The sequence below is a fragment of the Diaphorina citri genome, unplaced genomic scaffold (assembly GCF_000475195.1).
Source record: "Diaphorina citri unplaced genomic scaffold, Diaci psyllid genome assembly version 1.1 scaffold39, whole genome shotgun sequence".
Taxonomy (NCBI): domain Eukaryota; kingdom Metazoa; phylum Arthropoda; class Insecta; order Hemiptera; family Psyllidae; genus Diaphorina; species Diaphorina citri.
In genome coordinates, this window is record NW_007377476.1 from 409145 (window position 1) to 427260 (window position 18116).

Consider the following 18116-nt stretch of genomic DNA (forward strand, 5'->3'; position numbering starts at 1 on the left):
CTTATGAAAAATTTACACCTCCGAAAAAGTCACGACATTTAAATGCATTGCTGAAATAAGCCAAATTGAAAAAAATCACTCATTAAGTAAATTATGTTGCCTGCAACCTGCAGGACGTTGAAAAAAAAAACGGATGAAACTCAGAAATGGGAACGGGCCTTTAAATGACTGTATTTTCAGCGTACGGAATTTCCGCCATACAGCCGGCGAGTAAATTATGTTGCCTGCAACCTGCAGGACGTTGAAAAAAAAAAACGGATGAAACTCAGAAATGGGAACGGGCCTTTAAATGACTGTATTTTCAGCGTACGGAATTTCCGCCATACAGCCGGCGTGAATTACCGTACGTGTATCGGAATCGTAATATCGATATTAAAATTATCGAATACAAATTTTATCGATATCGCAAAAGTCGATATTTTGCTAATAACGTTATAACGCCTTGATAATATTTTTTTACGCAATAAGCTATACTGAGGCTGAGGCATAAGGTGGGGGCACTCTTGCTTGCAAAATAATTATGCAAACGGTTGTTACCTCTTAAGTATTCTCGGAGACTGTTTGGATAGGGTTTCCGAGAATGCTCCGAGAAAGGTAAAGACTAAAGAGAATGCTCAAACCGCTTGTCGCTTGTAACATAAGGTGTTAGGACCCCGCAGGCTTGTAGGTTGTAGGTATTAATTTTCAGGCGCTATTTACCATACTATAATAATCATGGTCTACATAAGGTGTTAGGACCCCGCAGGCTTGTAGGTTGTAGGTATTAATTTTCAGGCGCTATTTACCATACTATAATAATCATGGTCTCGTATTTCCATTCTGATAAAAAGTTTGTAACCGATTGAAATTTCATTATTTTACTCAGATTAGTTCTCTCTCTCTCTCTCTCTCTCTCTCTCTTCTTTTAGGTACCTACCTACTGTTTTTGTTAAAAGGGGAGGGGATTTTTTTTCATCGTTTGAAAGGGAACGCCACCAAAAAAGTAGAGAAATAGGTATCTACATGTTACCTATACCTACCTAGACATTTTTTCTCTCTTCTTTTAGGTACCTACCTACTGTTTTTGTTAAAAGGGGAGGGGATTTTTTTTTCATCGTTTGAAAGGGAACGCCACCAAAAAAGTAGAGAAATAGGTATCTACATGTTACCTATACCTACCTAGACATTTTTTTACGCCCCAGGTAGGTACCTATTAATTTACCTACTACTCGTAACTTCAGACCTAAACAGGCACCTACTCAACCTACCTACTCAACCCATTAAGAACTCCGAGAGCCGATACTCTTAATTAGAGTCATATTTCGTATAACAATAACGTCAATATGAAAACACTTTTTTTCTGACTGAGGCCAATCACTCTAATGACACTGTTGTTTCTGTCATTGCAATAATAATTAAACTAGTGTACACAGATGTTTTATATAAACTGTGCTAGGTGTTGTGATAATCATTTCAGCCTACAAAATCCAGCCCGGATTTTCATTTCGTCCCTTTCAACACATAGTTCAATGTGTTACGTTGTGTTTTCTAGGTGATAGAAAATAAACTCTTCTAGGTACGTATAGTGCGCGATCTATAGGTACGCAAAGTTCTAGTAAAAGTAGGCAGGTGAGATACCTAGGGATGGGTATCTAAAGTATCTATTTGAGAGCCTCGTCATTTTTAGCCCGTCCTTCCTTTTTGTGTATGTTAACGAAGGAATTGTACGAAAATTTTGTGTCTGTTCAAAACAGGTAATGCTCCTTAAAAATAAATGAAATAACAATCGAAAATAAGTAATACTTACAATCAATATAGGTAACATATATAAGTATATTTAGATCTGATGCCACAGGGAAATAAGAACTTGGTAGGTAAGTATCTAACTTATCTGGATATACTTTCTTGTTACCTACCTAGGTATCTTAGAAATATTATTTTATTCATGTTAGCTGTAAACTAATACATACCTACCTAGTCAAATTCAGGAATTTTTCTAAGTAGCTGTCTTGTATAGTTTTAATGGTTTTTGAGATAAGGGGTATTGTAGGTGATACCTACCTTCATAGTCATTGCACATAACTAGATAATCTATAGGTATGTATTATTTAAATTTAAAACATTGGTGATAGTTTTCCATACCTACGTTGTTTTCTTGAAAATTTGTATTCTGAATTTTTGTACCTAATCATTTTTCGGTATTACATTTTAGTTCTTGTAAGGACAGCAGTAGGTACTTACCTACCTTGTGCGACAGGTAATGTTTGTACAGTGCTTTATTTGGATTTTTAGACTGTCGAAGTAGGGTCTGTATTTATAATTCCTTTACCATTAGCTCAACTGTTTAATTAGGTACCTACCTACTTAGGTGTCCTACTAATGATTTCTCGATTACAGCATGGTGCTTGGATGCCTTCAAATAGCAGTATTTTCACTGATCGCATTTTCCGTCGTTTACGTGCTCCCGTTTTATTTTCTACTCTTGCAAAATGAAGGCCTACCCCATGAGAAATATACGCCGTATGTAAGTTTACAAAATAGTTTACTTACTTGATTTATTAGTGCTCTGATTTTTACCTACCTCGTTGTGTCTATATTGAAGAAGAACTGACAAAGTCCTTTATAGGGAAAACCATGTAAAAACGAGGATGTCGTTTGATGCCCTCTCCTAAGACTTGTTATAGGTAACGAGAGTAGGTAGGTAATCATCGTATCTCTCGAAACTAATTTCTTTGGGCTTTCAGCATAGCAACGAGTGTCCATGATGAAGAAGTTAAGTCTAATTCTCGAAAGATAAAGCAAATATCTATCACACAATCCGTCTTCCTCCTCTCAGATGATGTTTGGTTTTAATACCAACATATATATTTCAAATTTGTTTTTTTCTCCCCAGACACACGTTGGAGTAGAAAGGGCCGAACATTTCCTGAACCAATGGGTGGTACATATCTCAGGCGATCCGGATATCGCGAATCAGGTGGCCCAGGATCTTGGATTTCACTACAACGGCATTGTAAGAATTTGTTGTACGTACGGTTGATTATGCTTCAGGAGTTCAGGATAAACAGGGAAAATTTCAAATTGATTTTTAATCTAGGATAGATTTCGAAAAAGAGGAAGGAAATTAGATGATAAACAAGACCAAAGCTAAGTTTAAAGATCAGTTGATAGTCCATATAGGTGGCCAGTTTTATATGTGGCTACTATATCATTGTGTCCGCTTTGTGAGTTTTGATTATACATTTATTTTCGTTGTCAAAATGATGGATAGTACCTACCTTTGTTTTATGCTCTTTCAGATCAATGGGCTGGACAACCACTATCTCTTTTCCAAAAAGCAACATAATCACAAAACCCCAGAAGAAACTACATTCGAAACCGTAGGATTACTGAATGACGCGAGGGTGATATGGACTCAACAACAATTCGCCAAACATTTGAGGAAAAGAGCTGAAATTCAAGAACTTCGAAGACAACTGAGAGCTATGAGTCAAATTTACAGGAAGGAGACTGAGGTCAGCAAATACGAGGGAATGTTTACGGATGAATGGTGGCCTATGCAGTGGTACGAGGTAACTTTTGAAACACATAGATACTTATTATCATGGAGAGGGAGGTACCTATACCTATTTTAATTTTGCTTTTTAATATAAGTAGGTTACCCATAACTGAATAAAGATGCTGAAGTTTTTGTTTGTGCTCATTTACTCATGCACAGAGGCTCAAGATAGGAATAGGTAGGTAGGTATTTTATGAGAGAAATAAATAATAATAAACCTAAAGGTAGTAGGTACCTAGGTAGATAGGTGTTACCTAGATACCTAAAAAAAAATCGATCGCTCGCGATTGATTTTCCGTCTCGATCGATATCGATTCGGACTCTCAAGATCGATTCTTTTCAAGATTCGTATCGAACGTTATGCGTACAGCGCACGTGTAAACGCGGCTTTATGATGCGCATCATGCGCTATGTTCACAGCAATCAACAGGTGTGAAGTTAGCGTATTTTGAAATTTGAATCAAAATCAAAACAAACTGATAACGGTGATTTGAAGATTTTTTTGAGTTGAAGCTGGAAAAGAGGAAAAGTGGAAAAGTTGTAGATTGTAGAACTTTTATTAAATGAAAACTTTTACCATCATGTTTCATGTTTAAACTTCCATCTAAAAAGAAACTAGAATTTACTTAGAACCCCGAGTTTTCCATTTGGTCCAGCTAAATATGGCTTCTTTGTTTCATTCAGCAAGATTACAGGTTATCCAACTCCTCGAAGAAATTGGACCTGAATATAGTCCCTGTGTATCAAGAACTAAACATAAATGGAGCAGGAGTGAATATTATCATCATAGATGATGGAATGGAATATACACATGAGGACATCAAAGATAGCTTTGTGAGTATGGCTAGACTTTCATTTTTTCTTACTACGTCTGAGATATTCCAGACAGTTATCAATAGAACAGTTGCACTTACTTGGGTGATGTTTCGAAGTCAAAAAGCTGGGAAAATGAGGGATTCTGGAAGTTTTCTTTTTCTTCTACGACTTCTAAAAATTGTCGACCTTTTAGTTATTTTTTCTAAGTTTTGACCTCAGACTTGGATTTTTCACAACTTTTTACATAGAAATCGACCTTTTAATCTTAAATTTTACCCAAATGCAACTGCTCTAAATGACAACCACTGAGTTACCTACATCTTGTGCAGTTTTGCTCAAGCCTTGTGAAAATTAGTCGAGAAAATTTTTATAAAGGTAAAAGGAATTGTAACTTTTTAAAGCATACATGCTCATCAAAAATGCCCCATTATTCATATTACTATGCTAAATTTGTACTTACCCGTCAATTTTCAGGCCCCAGAACTCAGTTACAATTTCAATGCGGAGAAGTGGGATATCACACCAAGATATGAAGATCCTCGGAACAAGCATGGCACTAGATGTGCGGGAGAGTTGGTCATGAAACCAAACAATAGCAAGTGTGGTGTGGGTGTGTGCTATGGAGCCAGAGTTGGAGGTGAGTCAAATATACAAGAACATAAATATGTCATTGATGGATAAAATGTATGTTTTTTTTCCATATTTCATCAAACCTGGAATTGTTTTAGAATTAGATTCTTTTACATTTGTATTTCAAAGCCCAATGAAAAATACAATTACAATAATTACACCCAAGTATAACTCTAAAATCAGTTCTGTCAAAAACTGTCAACTCTTTTGGGTCTCTTGATCGTGGCTATCACATTCTGGCAGAGCTTAATCCTGGCATTACATTTTCCAGGTGTGAAACTTTTGGATGGAGAAACCACTGATCTTATTGAGTCAAAGGCTCTTCAGTTTGGTTTGGACAAGGTGGATATTTACAGTGGATCCTGGGGTCCTCCAGATGATGGAAAATCTATGGATGGACCTGGTAAATTGTCTAAGGCAGCCATTGATAGAGGGATTAGAGAGGTTAGAAGAACTATAAGCATACCACAGACCTATTGGTACATACTTACCTAACTATTGGACCTTTAAGTAAATCAGATATTTTGAGTGCTATGCATTGTCATTTCTTCATGCACAACCTCTCACAAAAAAAGAAGAAGAATATATTGAAATACAATACAGATCAATTTTAATTAATTAGAACAGGTAGGTACCTAAGTCCATATTCCATATTATTATCATATACGAGGATTCAAAGTCCCTAATTTTCAAAACTTTGTTTACATCAAACTCTTCTTATTGCCCAAACAAGTTGAACTTTAAGTTTTAACTTTCTCTTTTTAGGGTCGTCAAGGGAAAGGAGTGCTGTTTGTGTTTGCAGCAGGCAATGGAAAATATAACGGGGACAATTGTGCTGCTGATGGCTACATCAATAGTATCTACACCATAGCCATTGCAAGTGCGAGGGAAGATGGACAATCACCATTCTATTCAGAAGAGTGTACAGGACTGATTGCAACTGCATATTCTGGAGGCATCTCAGACCCCGTGAAAATTGTGAGTACCTATATTTTATGATTTGTGTGATAGGTATTTATTTAAAGGAATAAAACTAAAAAAAAAAAAATATGAACATGAGTAACACAAGTTCTAATATAATTACCTAGGTGGTGAAATTTGCAAGTGCGACTAAAGAATTATATGATGAAGAGGGTGTAAATCTGGAATGAATGAATATTCAATCCACATTTACACCCTCTTGCCAATAGTTTTCACAAATTAGCATCAACAGGTGTCTACCCTCCTTAATAATATTATAAAATGTTTTTCATTTCCCCGCATAGATCACAACTGATGTTCATAACACATGTACTTGTGAACATTCTGGTACTTCTGCTGCAGCCCCTATAGCCGCTGGCGTCTTAGCATTGGCTCTGGAAGCTAAGTAAGTGTACAATAATATACATTTTGTTTATCCTGCTGGAATAGGACTAGAGTCCCTTTATCTCCGTAGTCTAAAAAGCTCAAAAGAAATGAGCGGTTCTCAGGACTTTACCTTTAGCCACAGGCCACAGGTCGCCCAAATTTTGCAGAGAGCTTTAATAGTTTATGACGATCAAAAGTGCCCGCGGGCCGGACCTCAGGAAATGTACTGTTTGGCCGTTATTTTGGGTGAAATCTTTGAAAAAGCTCAAAAAGAGTTCTCCTTTTTCAGGACTTTCAATTTCGACCATAGTAGATCAAACTCAAACGACCAAAGTAGATCTAAAATATTTAAAACGAGCATAACCTTTTAGAAGTTTTTAAAAAGGGTAATTTCAACATTATTATCTCAGATCTGTTTCTTTCAGTCCTAACATGACTTGGCGTGATTGTCAGCATATCCTAGCCTGGACCAGTGAAAGAGAACCCCTCTCCCATGTCTCAGGTTGGGAACGGAACGCCCGTGACCTATGGTTTCATTCAGCCTATGGATTTGGTCTGATCAATACTTTCAAGTTGGTCAGTCTGGCTAAGAATTGGGTCAATGTTCCGGCCCAGGCTAAGTGTGAGATAGCCCTGGATGTTGGGTGAGTCTAGGTTTCCTTTATAGGTCTAAAGAATAGATTTCAAAAACTCCTTTATGTTCCTTAACTCACCCATGCACCAAGAACTACTACATTTCGAAGGCAAATTTACCATTTAAAGCAAGGTATTTTGTAATCTTTAAGCCAAGCGTAATATTTAGCCCATAAAATACATAAGATCTTGTTTAGACTGGTGTTGTAACGGGACTTTTTATTCCTATATGAGCAGGATAAACAAGGTACAAAGGTACATTCTATTTTTTTTTTTTTTTTCAAGCAAGGTTTTAATTTATAATTTGTGAATTTCTGCACCAAATACACAAGACCTTGTTTAGACTGCGGGAGTAAAGGGACTTTTCATTCTCATTTTGGCAGTATAAACAATTTATATTCTATTCTATTTTAGATCCTCCACTGGTTTCTCGTACGCCTCCTCGTGGCAGAGATCCTTCAACATAACCCCGTGCTCCGACACTGTTGACGAAGTGAAATATCTTGAACATGTCCACGCTACTCTCAATATAGAACATCCTAGGCGAGGTGATGTGCGGATTGAGCTTACAGCGCCCTCTGGTAAGTCATTAATTCATTATATTTATATCATGCTGGATTTCATCAATGACTTAATGAGAGATTTCACTAATGAGAGAATTTTAATCGTCCAAAAAGGAGCTTTTAATTATCCATAAAGGAGTTTTCAGTGATCCAAAAAGGAGGAGTTTTTAAGAAATCCTGTTTGGATCATTAAAAACTCCTTTTTGGGTCATTAAAAATTCTCCCATTAAGTCATTGGTGAAATCCACCATCAGTCTTGCTGGTTGAAAACTCAAAATATCGAACATCGTCTTCATATTTGCTTATCATCCCTAAACTTGAACTTCTTTTTCTTTAAATCCGGTTTTATGGTAACTTCTAGTTTTCTTCGTGCTCATGTCATGATCAAGTATAATAACCATGTGCTTTGCTTTCTTGTTACAAGTTTCACACATTGCATCATAAGCACGTAAGGTTAAATCAAAAACATTACGACACAGACCACTTGAGTCTAATGTAGCAGTTGTTTCATTGCTACGAAATAGAAACGGCAGTGAAACACTCATCAACCCCCTCCCCAAAAATGTAGGTGTTGTCAATTCCTGAGTATTTTTACCTACAGATCTTTAAAGCTCCATCATTTAATGATCTTATCCCTACATGAAACTTTACTACTCTCTGAGTTACACAAGTGGAAATATTAGGGTCATGATAACACCAAATGGTGATTATGTTATCTCTTCCCTATGTCATTTTTCTCTTTTGAAACCAGTTTTCTGAGAGAAAATAATATGTCTGGTTTTAACCTTCGCTTCGTCAAGTGACACTGGCATACATGACTGGTGACTTTGTACCTCTATTGTAAATTCACCAATCGCAATTATTCTTTAGGAAGTTACTACGGTGCACTTTAAAAAGATCGCAGAAAAGATCGTTTCCTACCATATGTATAAGTACCTGAAGAATTCAGGAAAAGAATAAATATTTCATGTAGGAATTCGTAATGGATCTGTACATTGTGAGAAATCTCTGCAGCCTCAGAAAGTACCGATAGATACACTGGCACAGCATTCAGGAAGTGTGGGTTTGTTTTTCCATTGGATCAAAAAGCATTTGTCACCATTATCCTTCATTTCACACTCCTTGTTCATTTTAACCAACCTCAGTAGTGTAGTGGTTAGCGCGTTGGACTCAGGATCTGGAGGTTGGTGGTTCGAGTCCAAGTCAAGTAATAAAATTTATCTAGGTGTAATAATATTGGGGAAAGATATTTGCGATAAGCATTTAAGTATGCTTAACACAATTAAAAATTCCTTTGACTTTTTTACACATTTTATAGTCCTCTATTTGTAGGATATGGGGACGCACCAGCGCAACATGTTGCACCACTTTATTGAGCTTTATGTCTGATTTTCTTCTGATGGCACACAGGTGTCAAGTCGGTCCTAATGGAACCCCGTCCTCAAGATGACTGTAAAACTGGCTTTGTAGACTGGTCTATCTTGACCTTGAAACATTGGGGGGAAGATCCTGTGGGCGAATGGAAGTTTGAGATTTTTGATACGGTGAGTTTTACCTCTGGGGTTGACACGGTTGTGGGATTATTTATTAACCTCCTGGAATTAGTACCTCCTAGATAACCTCCAACCTCCTAGAATTAGTAACTGCTTTTATACTGCTCAGATAGTACTATGAAGGCCCTTTACCCCTGCAGTAAGCAACCACAATTACTGTGGTCGCATTCTCAAATAATGTTGATGAAATCCCATACTTCAGCTGGGATTGAACCCATCTTGATTACCAGGCGAGCGTCTTGACACGGCAAAAACAAGGTAGAATAATCATGGGAGAAAACATATTTTTATCTTTTTTGCAGAAATACGATGGTCTACTGGACTTTATCACGAGGAACAAGGGCAAAGTGAAATCATTAAAACTGACCCTTTATGGAACTAAAGAAATGCCTCCTCATTACAGTACAGAGAGAACGTACGAAGGTTTGGATTCGGAATAAGTCAGACATAAGATTGAATACATTTGGTATAGGTGAGAAATCTGCTGAATCGGACGAAGAAGAATGTAACTGTGTTCAATAAGGTGGTAATTTTTTATTTACAGATTTATTCTCAGTGAAATAAATAAATGAAGTATAAAGTACAAGCATTGATACATAATTCACAAAGTTAGCGACCTAACTTCATGTAGGGTAAAGTGGTTTTGAGAAGAGTGATTTAATTTAATCAAGAGTGATTTTTCGGAAGGAACCTTCGAAAGTTTCTTTCTGTTCGAATGGTTTCCCTGATCTTTTGTGTTCGTCAGTTTTCAGATCTTGTTCACGGATAAACCAGCCGCGATTTCTGATTAATTCTTCGTCCCATTGATCTGTGAACAATTGAATACGAAGAAGGCTTAAGTAATTAATATTAAGTACTGATTATCTCTCTTAGGAGCTGTATTTTTCGAAAGTAGGAATGTGTCATTAGGTAGCAAATCATAAGATATTCCTGTTTTCTAGAGACTTATTTCCCTAAAATAATATTTTTAGTGACGACTACATGATTCAGACAAATACCAGTTTGCAGATAAACGAAGGTTATCTACCGAAAACGTTGTCCAAATATCAAGAAATCCGGATTTTTGGTATTCTACAAAAGACGCGATTTCAAGAAAGTTTGTGTCCTCTGAAAGAAGAACTTGTTTACCAGGAAGTTAAAGATGTACGACTCTGTTCCTTAGAAAAAACTTTCGCGTTGAAAATTGAACGCCAAGAAGTGGATCATTGTTTAAAAAGTGTTTTCAAAATAGCCGACTTTACCATTCAAAGGGGGAAAGGAAAGGTCCGGGTTTCCCTACGCTAAAATAACTACTTCCATCCTGACCATACATCCTATCTTATTTACCTCTCATTTCTTCAAGGGTCATAGCTTCATCACCCTCATAGTCTCGAGGTAAAATTTCCTTTGGTACCAGCTCATGCAGTTTGTCAAGTCCATGTATTGCTTGAACCTAAAGAGTGGAAGAAGTTATTATTTTAATACAAATGACAACAACTTGTCAATGATATTGTGTAAGTATATAACCCTAAAATGTTATTTAAGGGTATTTTATTTTCAAGTAATTATGTAGATAATTATATAATTATTAGTAGAAACTTCTTTATTACTTATGATAACTTACCCGGTTAGTTAGCTTCTTGGGGATGAAGGTTTTGGCAATGTTGATAATGTTTTCTAACACTTTGTTTGAATTGTACACCACGAACGAGCTTATTCTGAAGGGAAAAGCATTCTGAAAATATAAGAAAGGAAAGTAATACAATATTAAGGAGCGCGGCAGCGCTCCGCCCCGCCAAGTCAAAAATTTACTCGGAATAATATGAACAGAAGCGGATCATAGACGGAACAGATGAAGTTTAGATGACACAATATTGCGTTGCCTAGTTATTTTGTTTAATTTTGTTCTAAATTTCACTTATTTAAGCTGGTACTCACGCTTCCAATGGACATTAATTTCTTGATCATTTGTAGTGGCATCACACCCATGACAGCCATGCTAACATTGGATAGGTCATACACTAGAATGTCGGTCCTAGCGGTGTCATGGGATACTCGAAAGTCATACGTCATAAATGTCCGGGTACAGAACGCTTCCGGGTCAAAGTTGCCAATATTTTCCGGTGTGTAAAGTTTGAATAGTACGACGCGCTGCCCTGTTTTTGTCAATTTGGGGAGAGGAACGTATGTGCTGTTGGACAGAAAAAATACCATTGGATTATGTGACAAATTTCGTGACGATAGATGGACTGCACTTTGCTGTTGGGATTTTTCGATGAGCTCTCACCTCCAATAATATTAAATTTCCAGTTTGTTGTTTTCCATTTCCTGACATTCTGTTATTTGTGCTCCTCAAAAAAAGAGGCTATATTTGCGGACGGGCTATGCTGAACTAGTGTCGAGAAATAAAGACAAAAATCCACTCTCAACCTCGAAAAGACTTACGCTATTTTTTCAACGTCTACCAATTTGGACAGAGTTGGGTCTCTGTGGGCGAAAAATTCTGGATACTGAGATCTGAGTGTGTAGTGTTTCTCAATAAACCTTTTGCTTTTCTCCAAACTGTTCTTGCAGTAGAATAGGATTCTCTCCAATCGGCCGTCATCTGAGGAGAAAGAAAGTAAATTGCAAGTCGTAGAAAACACATATTTATTAGATATCTTTTCTTTGAGCTCCTTGAATGGAACAAATCAGAATATCTTTGGGTTGCTGATGGTCTTCAATAATGTTGCTGTCTCTCTACTAACGCTTGACCTAAATTATAGAAAAACCCAGAATTGTACGAACCATCAATATTTGGAAGGTGGGGATTTTGAATCAACCAGTCTCGCAGTGCTTGGATGTCGTTTTTGATGGATTCTGGGGACATTTGAAACTCTTTGTGATATTCGATGATTTTGTCTTCACATGGCTGCTGAAGGGCTTTTGAGTTATACGAGGTAGTTATTGTCATTGTGGAATATCTGAAATGGGAAGGTGTTGGGCAGTCAAAAATGATAAAATACTAAGAGCGAACAAAACTAGAAATTATTGAAAAGTTTTACGAAGTATGATAGCCGCCCATCTTTAGGAAGGTACTCGTACCAGCAAAACGTAGCACTTCAAGTACATACCTACTTATACTCCAATTTACTCAACTCCTTTATGTAGGTATACCTAACATAGGGCTGCCTACCAAAGAATAAATCTATACTTTCAAATTCATTTAAAGTTTTGGAGTAAAAAAATTCTAAGAAAACGACTCCAGTAGCAAATTTTAAAACATTAGTGGAACTGGTTTCTTAGATTATATCTTCTCATACGTCAGACATGACGGAACTTTTCGAAATGGTTCTTCTTTGACATACATTTTATTTTACTGGGTCTAGAATACGTATATAATTTACATATTGAAGATGGTACCTACATATACCCAACTAGAATGTTTTGGAAACTTGTCTAGTACGACATGAAAGTCCACTAATATTTCCATGCATTGTCGTGAACATGTTAATATTTCGTTTGTGATATAGGTAGGTTTGTTCTCACCTTCCGAGTTATCGGGTATGTCTTTTCTGACCGACACAAAAAATCTAACTTGGTTGCCATTTTCCAACAGTTCTCTTTTATTATATACTTATAAATGTTTCCTTCTATTGCATTGACTGATTGATAGATAGATTGATCTTAGTACTATTTGTCTACGATAAAAACTAGTTTCCTCGTTGACTAAAACATGTCCTCACCCCAGGCCTCAGATAAGATGAGAACATGTAAAAAGATTCTCGATTTCAAAGCTCAAGGGAAGTTGGTTTCTTGAATCCAGTGAGTGGAAATTGTTACGAACAATCTGCAATTGTTGTGTCTTCCAATCTGGTTCACCTTTGGGTTTCCTATTTTGTTTTCCTGGCTAGGAGTTAGGTAGCGTAGAACACAATTGGTGTGGTCAAATAACACGCTTGGTCATCGCGCTTACTTGACACCTAGAAGTCCTAGGACATATTATTAGTATGTAGGAAGAATATTTAGGATTTCTCACGAATCGTTTCCAAAGTATCAAAAATTTGCATGTGTATTTTGATCGCGTTTATTTCAAGGGCTTCTCGTCGTTAACTCAGAAGCTTGACCTATATGCTAGTCTTAAGAAAGACGTATGTACTTAATTTCAAGTCAATCAATAATTAAATTTCCTACCACGATAACCAACATGATCCGAAGTAGTGTAATAGCTCTGGTTCTTTGGGCTCTGTAGCTTGAGAAATATTCAAAGCTACACGATCATTTCAATCCAGTTATTTTCAGACGATCAATCAAATTATGCCTTAATAATGTGGCTGTATAAAGAGCTATGAATTGCCATTAAGGAGCTATAGCATATCATTATGATGGAATATTGCCTTTCTCATGAAAGTGCTTTGCAATAATTCACTAGAAGTATGCGGATAATTAGGTAAATAGGTATCTTATACATACCTAGTTCTTTTTTTTTCATTCCGAAATTAAAACCTTTCAGAGCAGATAAAGTTTCAATTTCAACATCGAGTTCCCATAGGTACAGGTAGTCGTGACACTCGAAACATAGGAGGACCAACTATACTTATACATAGCTACTTAAGTCCATAACATCATTCTCTATGGCATACAATTATTTCTTTGCTTGTTTTGATAGTATACAGTTAACTTTTTATTGGTCGGGTTCCGAAACTCGGAAATTTGGCTTTGCGGTCAGCAAAAATACTGAATATTTGATGAAATATTAGAATAGAATAGAATAGAATACACCTTGTTTATCCTGCCAGAATGAGACTGAAAAGTCCCTTTACTCCCGCAGTCTAAACAAGGTCTTATATATTTCATAGGTATAGTTTAAACATATGTAAACAAAAAACCTTGTTTAAATATTTAAAAAAAAAAAAAATATATAAAAAAAAAATATTAGGCAGGTAATAGTATGTTTATCGGTTTCAGTCCATCTGGACTGACTCATCGTGTATAGGCACCTTAGCAGTCTAACTTGTGAAATCACTCAGTTGGATCTCAAGGGATCACAATGTTAACATCATTGAACTACCGTAAAGTTCTATAATTTGTGATATTTTGGAATGCCTTTCTCTTTTCATATCAATTCCAAACAGTGCCGAAATAAATATTTTTGCCTTAGTAGGAAGTTAGATTTAAGAAATGGGTTTTTAACGATGGCATTTTTTTTTTTTCGCTGTCGACTATGATGGAAATAAACCATTTTGATACTATCCACAATTGTACAAGGTAGAGCTTGCTGCTCGCCTGGCGCTGTCGACTATGATGGAAATAAACCATTTTGATACTATCCACAATTGTACAAGGTAGAGCTTGCTGCTCGCCTGGTGATCAGGAGGGTCTTGGGTTCAATCCTAGCTGAGGTGTGAAATTTCAGCTACATAATTAACAAAATTTTACCCCAACAATAGTAATAGTCCACTGCTGAGGTTAAGGGACTGGTTAGTCCTATTAGAGCAGTATAAAATAAGAACTTAGTATTATTTTTACTTCCATTCGGCACTGATTCCGAGAAAGCTCGAAGATACTCGTATCTAGCATTCCAACTGGTCAGTTTCATCCCATACATTGATCAGGGTCAAGGTGAGAACCCCTCCGAATAAAATTCAAAATATCTCATTCGATTATAAAAAAATCTCGAAGAAAGTTATAATGAAGTTTGCATAAATTAATAATTTAAGGCTTACTTTGAGCGCATAGAATGTAAGGCTAGCACAGGTTAGATTCAAGTGAATAATTTATACACATACTATTTCCAATAGTTTTAAGTTACCTGTCCTTATAAGTTGGGAAGTTAGTTTTAAATTGAGATTTATTTGGTCGGTACATGGAGCAGATGTGCACAAGAGTGAGAAATTGTCATGTTAAATGCTGACTGTGTTTTCTGACCTCTGAACCCTGCCACTTAAAAGAAAGCCAGTAAAAATATTAATGATTTTGTGAACATTTATTTCAAGAGGGAACTAACATCTTAGGTCTTTGCCCAAATTAATGATTTTAAAATATTATTTCAGACTATTTGTTTAGGTATTAGAGTAATAAAGGGCAGACAGAGTCACAGAGAACCAAGTCCAGTGTGTACCTTTTAATAGAAACATTATCATGCTAACTTACCTGCATCAAAAGAAAGTAGTTATTCAGATGCTAAATCAAACAAGTTGTTAAATAATGTTAGGTCGTACTTGATAAAACAATATTATTCAATTAGTACCTTTGATGCCAATTATCATAGCAAAACAAGTTTTCCATCATTTATCTAAACATGCATATTGCAAAGTATTATGGTAACAAGATATCCATGATGCAGTTATGAGTGAAAATCGGTAAATAATTTATGTTATTTGTCCGTTATAGTTTGTTGGCATAGTTAAATGAACACCTAGTTGAAGTTCGCACGTACCAAGGCAATATTCATTTCAGCTTTTCAAGACTGGTCGATTATTGAAATAAACAAGTACCCAGTTATAATGTAGATACTGTCTAGACTAGACTAGACTCCTTGTGGTAGACAATTTTATAATTACGTACGTAAATAAGGCGGTATGATTGACCCTAATAAATATTTCACAATTCAATTAATAGGTACATTATTTCGTTATGTAAGTGTAATCAAAGTGACATCAGGCAATTATTATTATTATAGGTATGTCGGTAAATTTTAGTCCTGTGGGCGGGTGATAAGAATAGCTATTTGTGGTATTTGGTATCTATTTCGCACAGATAAATCTCATTTCTGGATCCTATTTTTTTTTCTTTTTTTATATCTAAAAATATATGTATAGATACCAATACCAATAATTTTGAGTAGTAAAATAAATAATAAATAGGTAAATGTGATGCTCTACCAAACACAAGTCCAGTTATTCACACCTATCTCTATGAGTTCCGTAAGATACTGGTTTGATGGCTGGTAGGTAAGATACTTAGGTAAGTAGGTACCTACCTAAGTGCACTAACTGACCACTAGCTACCTACTGAAATCTCACATTACATTAGCCACAGAGGTTTATCTAGTAATAGCTGTAGATAGATTCTGTGCTATCGATAAATAAAGCGTTACAGAATTTCCTCTGAGTTTTCTCTCGGTTATATTATCTTATCTGATCGATATTTCTTATCAGCCGAGATCGTCTAGTGGTTAGGACCCTGCGTTGTGGCCGCAGTAACCCAGGTTCGAATCCTGGTCTCGGCAGTATTTTTTTGAAGACGACGAAAGTGTTGTCTTATTTACCAAACGATTTTTTTTCTTTTTTAGATAACAATGACTTTATAAACGGATTAATTGTTTTTAAGTTAGAGGTCAGAAAAAAGCACTCCATTTACACCAAGAAAATCAAGCAACCCCCGACAAACCAATTGGAAAAAAGCACTTACCTTCAGATAAAGAAGGTACGAAATTAAAATTCCAAACACATTCGACTCAAAAGATCTTCAACGAATGATGAAAACTTCACTGGCGAAGACTGCATACAAAAAGTTTAAAAATAAAATAAATAAAAAACCAGTCTAAATAGAAACGGAAACGTTAGAGCTGGAAATGTATTGTGCCCTTCGGATGGAAAACCTGGTTGACGTTCCATTATTTTGATGTTTATTTCTGGTTGACCCTTGAGTGGACAAGTTAGGAGGATGATTGTTTTAGTGGTGTGTGTGGTTGAACATTAAACCCAGGGCATAATACTTAGATACTTAGTGTGCAACTTAGTAGCTTGACATACGAGTATAGTGGCGGAAAAATAACTTGACTGGAAACCAAGAGCTTTGTCAACCTGATCTACCATCTTATGTCACAAGCGTTTGTTACCTGTGAGCATACGCAGAGACTGTTCGGTCATAGTCTTCAAAGATACTCAGAGATAACAACCGTTTGTAATCAAGAGAATCCCCATTTTCGATCAAGGACCCGGACATTTCCAGGATTTTTAAAAAAAAACTTTCTCGGATTTTCCCGGTCATGTCCTGGAAAATCCGGACGTATGGCAGCCCTAGATTAACAGCTCTGGACCAATCAGCTTGAGGGCACCTAAATCTTCCGGTCGCCACTGCTAGCATTATTTCTGCACAAAATAGACAACATTTAAAACACCTATTTACTACTTTTATAATAATACGAGTACCTTCTGTGCAAGATTTTTACTGCTGTGCATTATACATTTAAATATGGCTGAGATTGTAACCGCATTACCACATGCACTCATGACTAGGTAAGTAGGAAGGTGAATGCTATTTAGGTATCTTAATCAAATTGAGATGTAGAGCTCATAAACCCTCTAGTTCATATTATTCAGGACACAATGACTGGATTCAAAGTTGAAAGTGTAAAAGAGATAGCTTTCTGTCGAACAAGACTTTTCAAACGCTATAACATTATTTTACATCCATGCCTATCCAGAAACGGAAAAGTGCTTTCAGAAAATTTCTGCCCTGCCCGGGATTCGAACCCAGCACCTCCAGGTTGAGAGTCCGTGCTCTTGACCACTCAGACACAGAGGTGGCCCAAGTCTACCTGTAATGGTAATGTAATCATAGGAGAAACGTGGGGATCTCTTCTACTTCACTTCCTTACTCTTTAATTCTCCTAAAGCTGAAGAAGGAATGTCCAAAGTAAAAATTCCGTCTAGAAACTGGATTCAAGGTAGAAGACGTGTGGATTTAATGTTTCATATAGGGTCTACGGAAGTTTCTGAGCTTCGTTTATATCTGATCTATATACAAAGACGATGCACATATTGTTCCTGTCTTTCTTCCTTTTTTTTGTCAGCTAAGATAATTGCCAAAAAATATTCATTTGCATATTTTTTTGCATTATAAAAAAATGCAATTTTATTGTCTTGTTTAGTTTTTTTACTACTCCCCCTCCCCCCCCCAAAAAAAATAAATAAAAGTCTTCCTGCAAATCCTGTAGGTATTTAGTTAGTGTTTTCTTCTTTGTTTCAAATGAAATTAACACTAAGCTTTGAGTTTCTGTGTGGTTTGGTTTCAGATCATTTCACTGCCAAGTTTACAACTTTACTCCTATATAGGTAGATACTGACGCTG

General features: G+C 36.3%; 2 protein-coding genes and 1 non-coding gene across 6 annotated transcripts; 2 read left to right on the forward strand and 1 right to left on the reverse strand.

Moving 5' to 3' along the window:
* The first annotated feature begins 1459 nt into the window (after positions 1-1459).
* Positions 1460-9663, forward strand: LOC103512963 (neuroendocrine convertase 1-like). Of its 3 annotated transcripts, none has more exons than XM_008477777.3 (13): positions 1460-1555; positions 2377-2503; positions 2873-2992; positions 3279-3551; positions 4223-4372; positions 4829-4991; positions 5256-5428; positions 5750-5962; positions 6250-6350; positions 6757-6975; positions 7379-7545; positions 8938-9071; positions 9383-9663. In XM_008477777.3, exons 2-13 carry the CDS (start codon positions 2378-2380, stop codon positions 9518-9520), a joined length of 1977 nt encoding a protein of 658 aa, XP_008475999.1. In that variant the 5' UTR covers positions 1460-1555; position 2377; the 3' UTR covers positions 9521-9663. The 3 variants fall into 3 exon arrangements, with proteins under 3 accessions (XP_008475999.1, XP_008475992.1, XP_008476007.1); XM_008477770.3 differs by lacking the exon at positions 1460-1555 and adding an exon at positions 1599-1733; XM_008477785.3 differs by lacking the exon at positions 1460-1555 and adding an exon at positions 1737-1853.
* On the reverse strand, positions 9595-17836 carry LOC103512982. 2 transcript variants are annotated; one of them, XM_008477795.3, is made up of 7 exons: positions 16452-17836; positions 11847-12022; positions 11505-11664; positions 10998-11250; positions 10684-10794; positions 10407-10512; positions 9595-9888 (listed from the first exon to the last, which is right to left on the reverse strand). In XM_008477795.3, exons 2-7 carry the CDS (start codon positions 12010-12012, stop codon positions 9743-9745), a joined length of 942 nt encoding a protein of 313 aa, XP_008476017.1. In that variant the 5' UTR covers positions 12013-12022; positions 16452-17836; the 3' UTR covers positions 9595-9742. The 2 variants fall into 2 exon arrangements, with proteins under 2 accessions (XP_008476017.1, XP_017301261.1); XM_017445772.2 differs by lacking the exon at positions 16452-17836 and adding an exon at positions 15192-16424.
* Trnah-gug lies at positions 16198-16269 on the forward strand. Its single transcript has one exon. It is a non-coding gene; the product is annotated as a tRNA-His (tRNA).
* Positions 17837-18116: the final 280 nt, after the last annotated feature.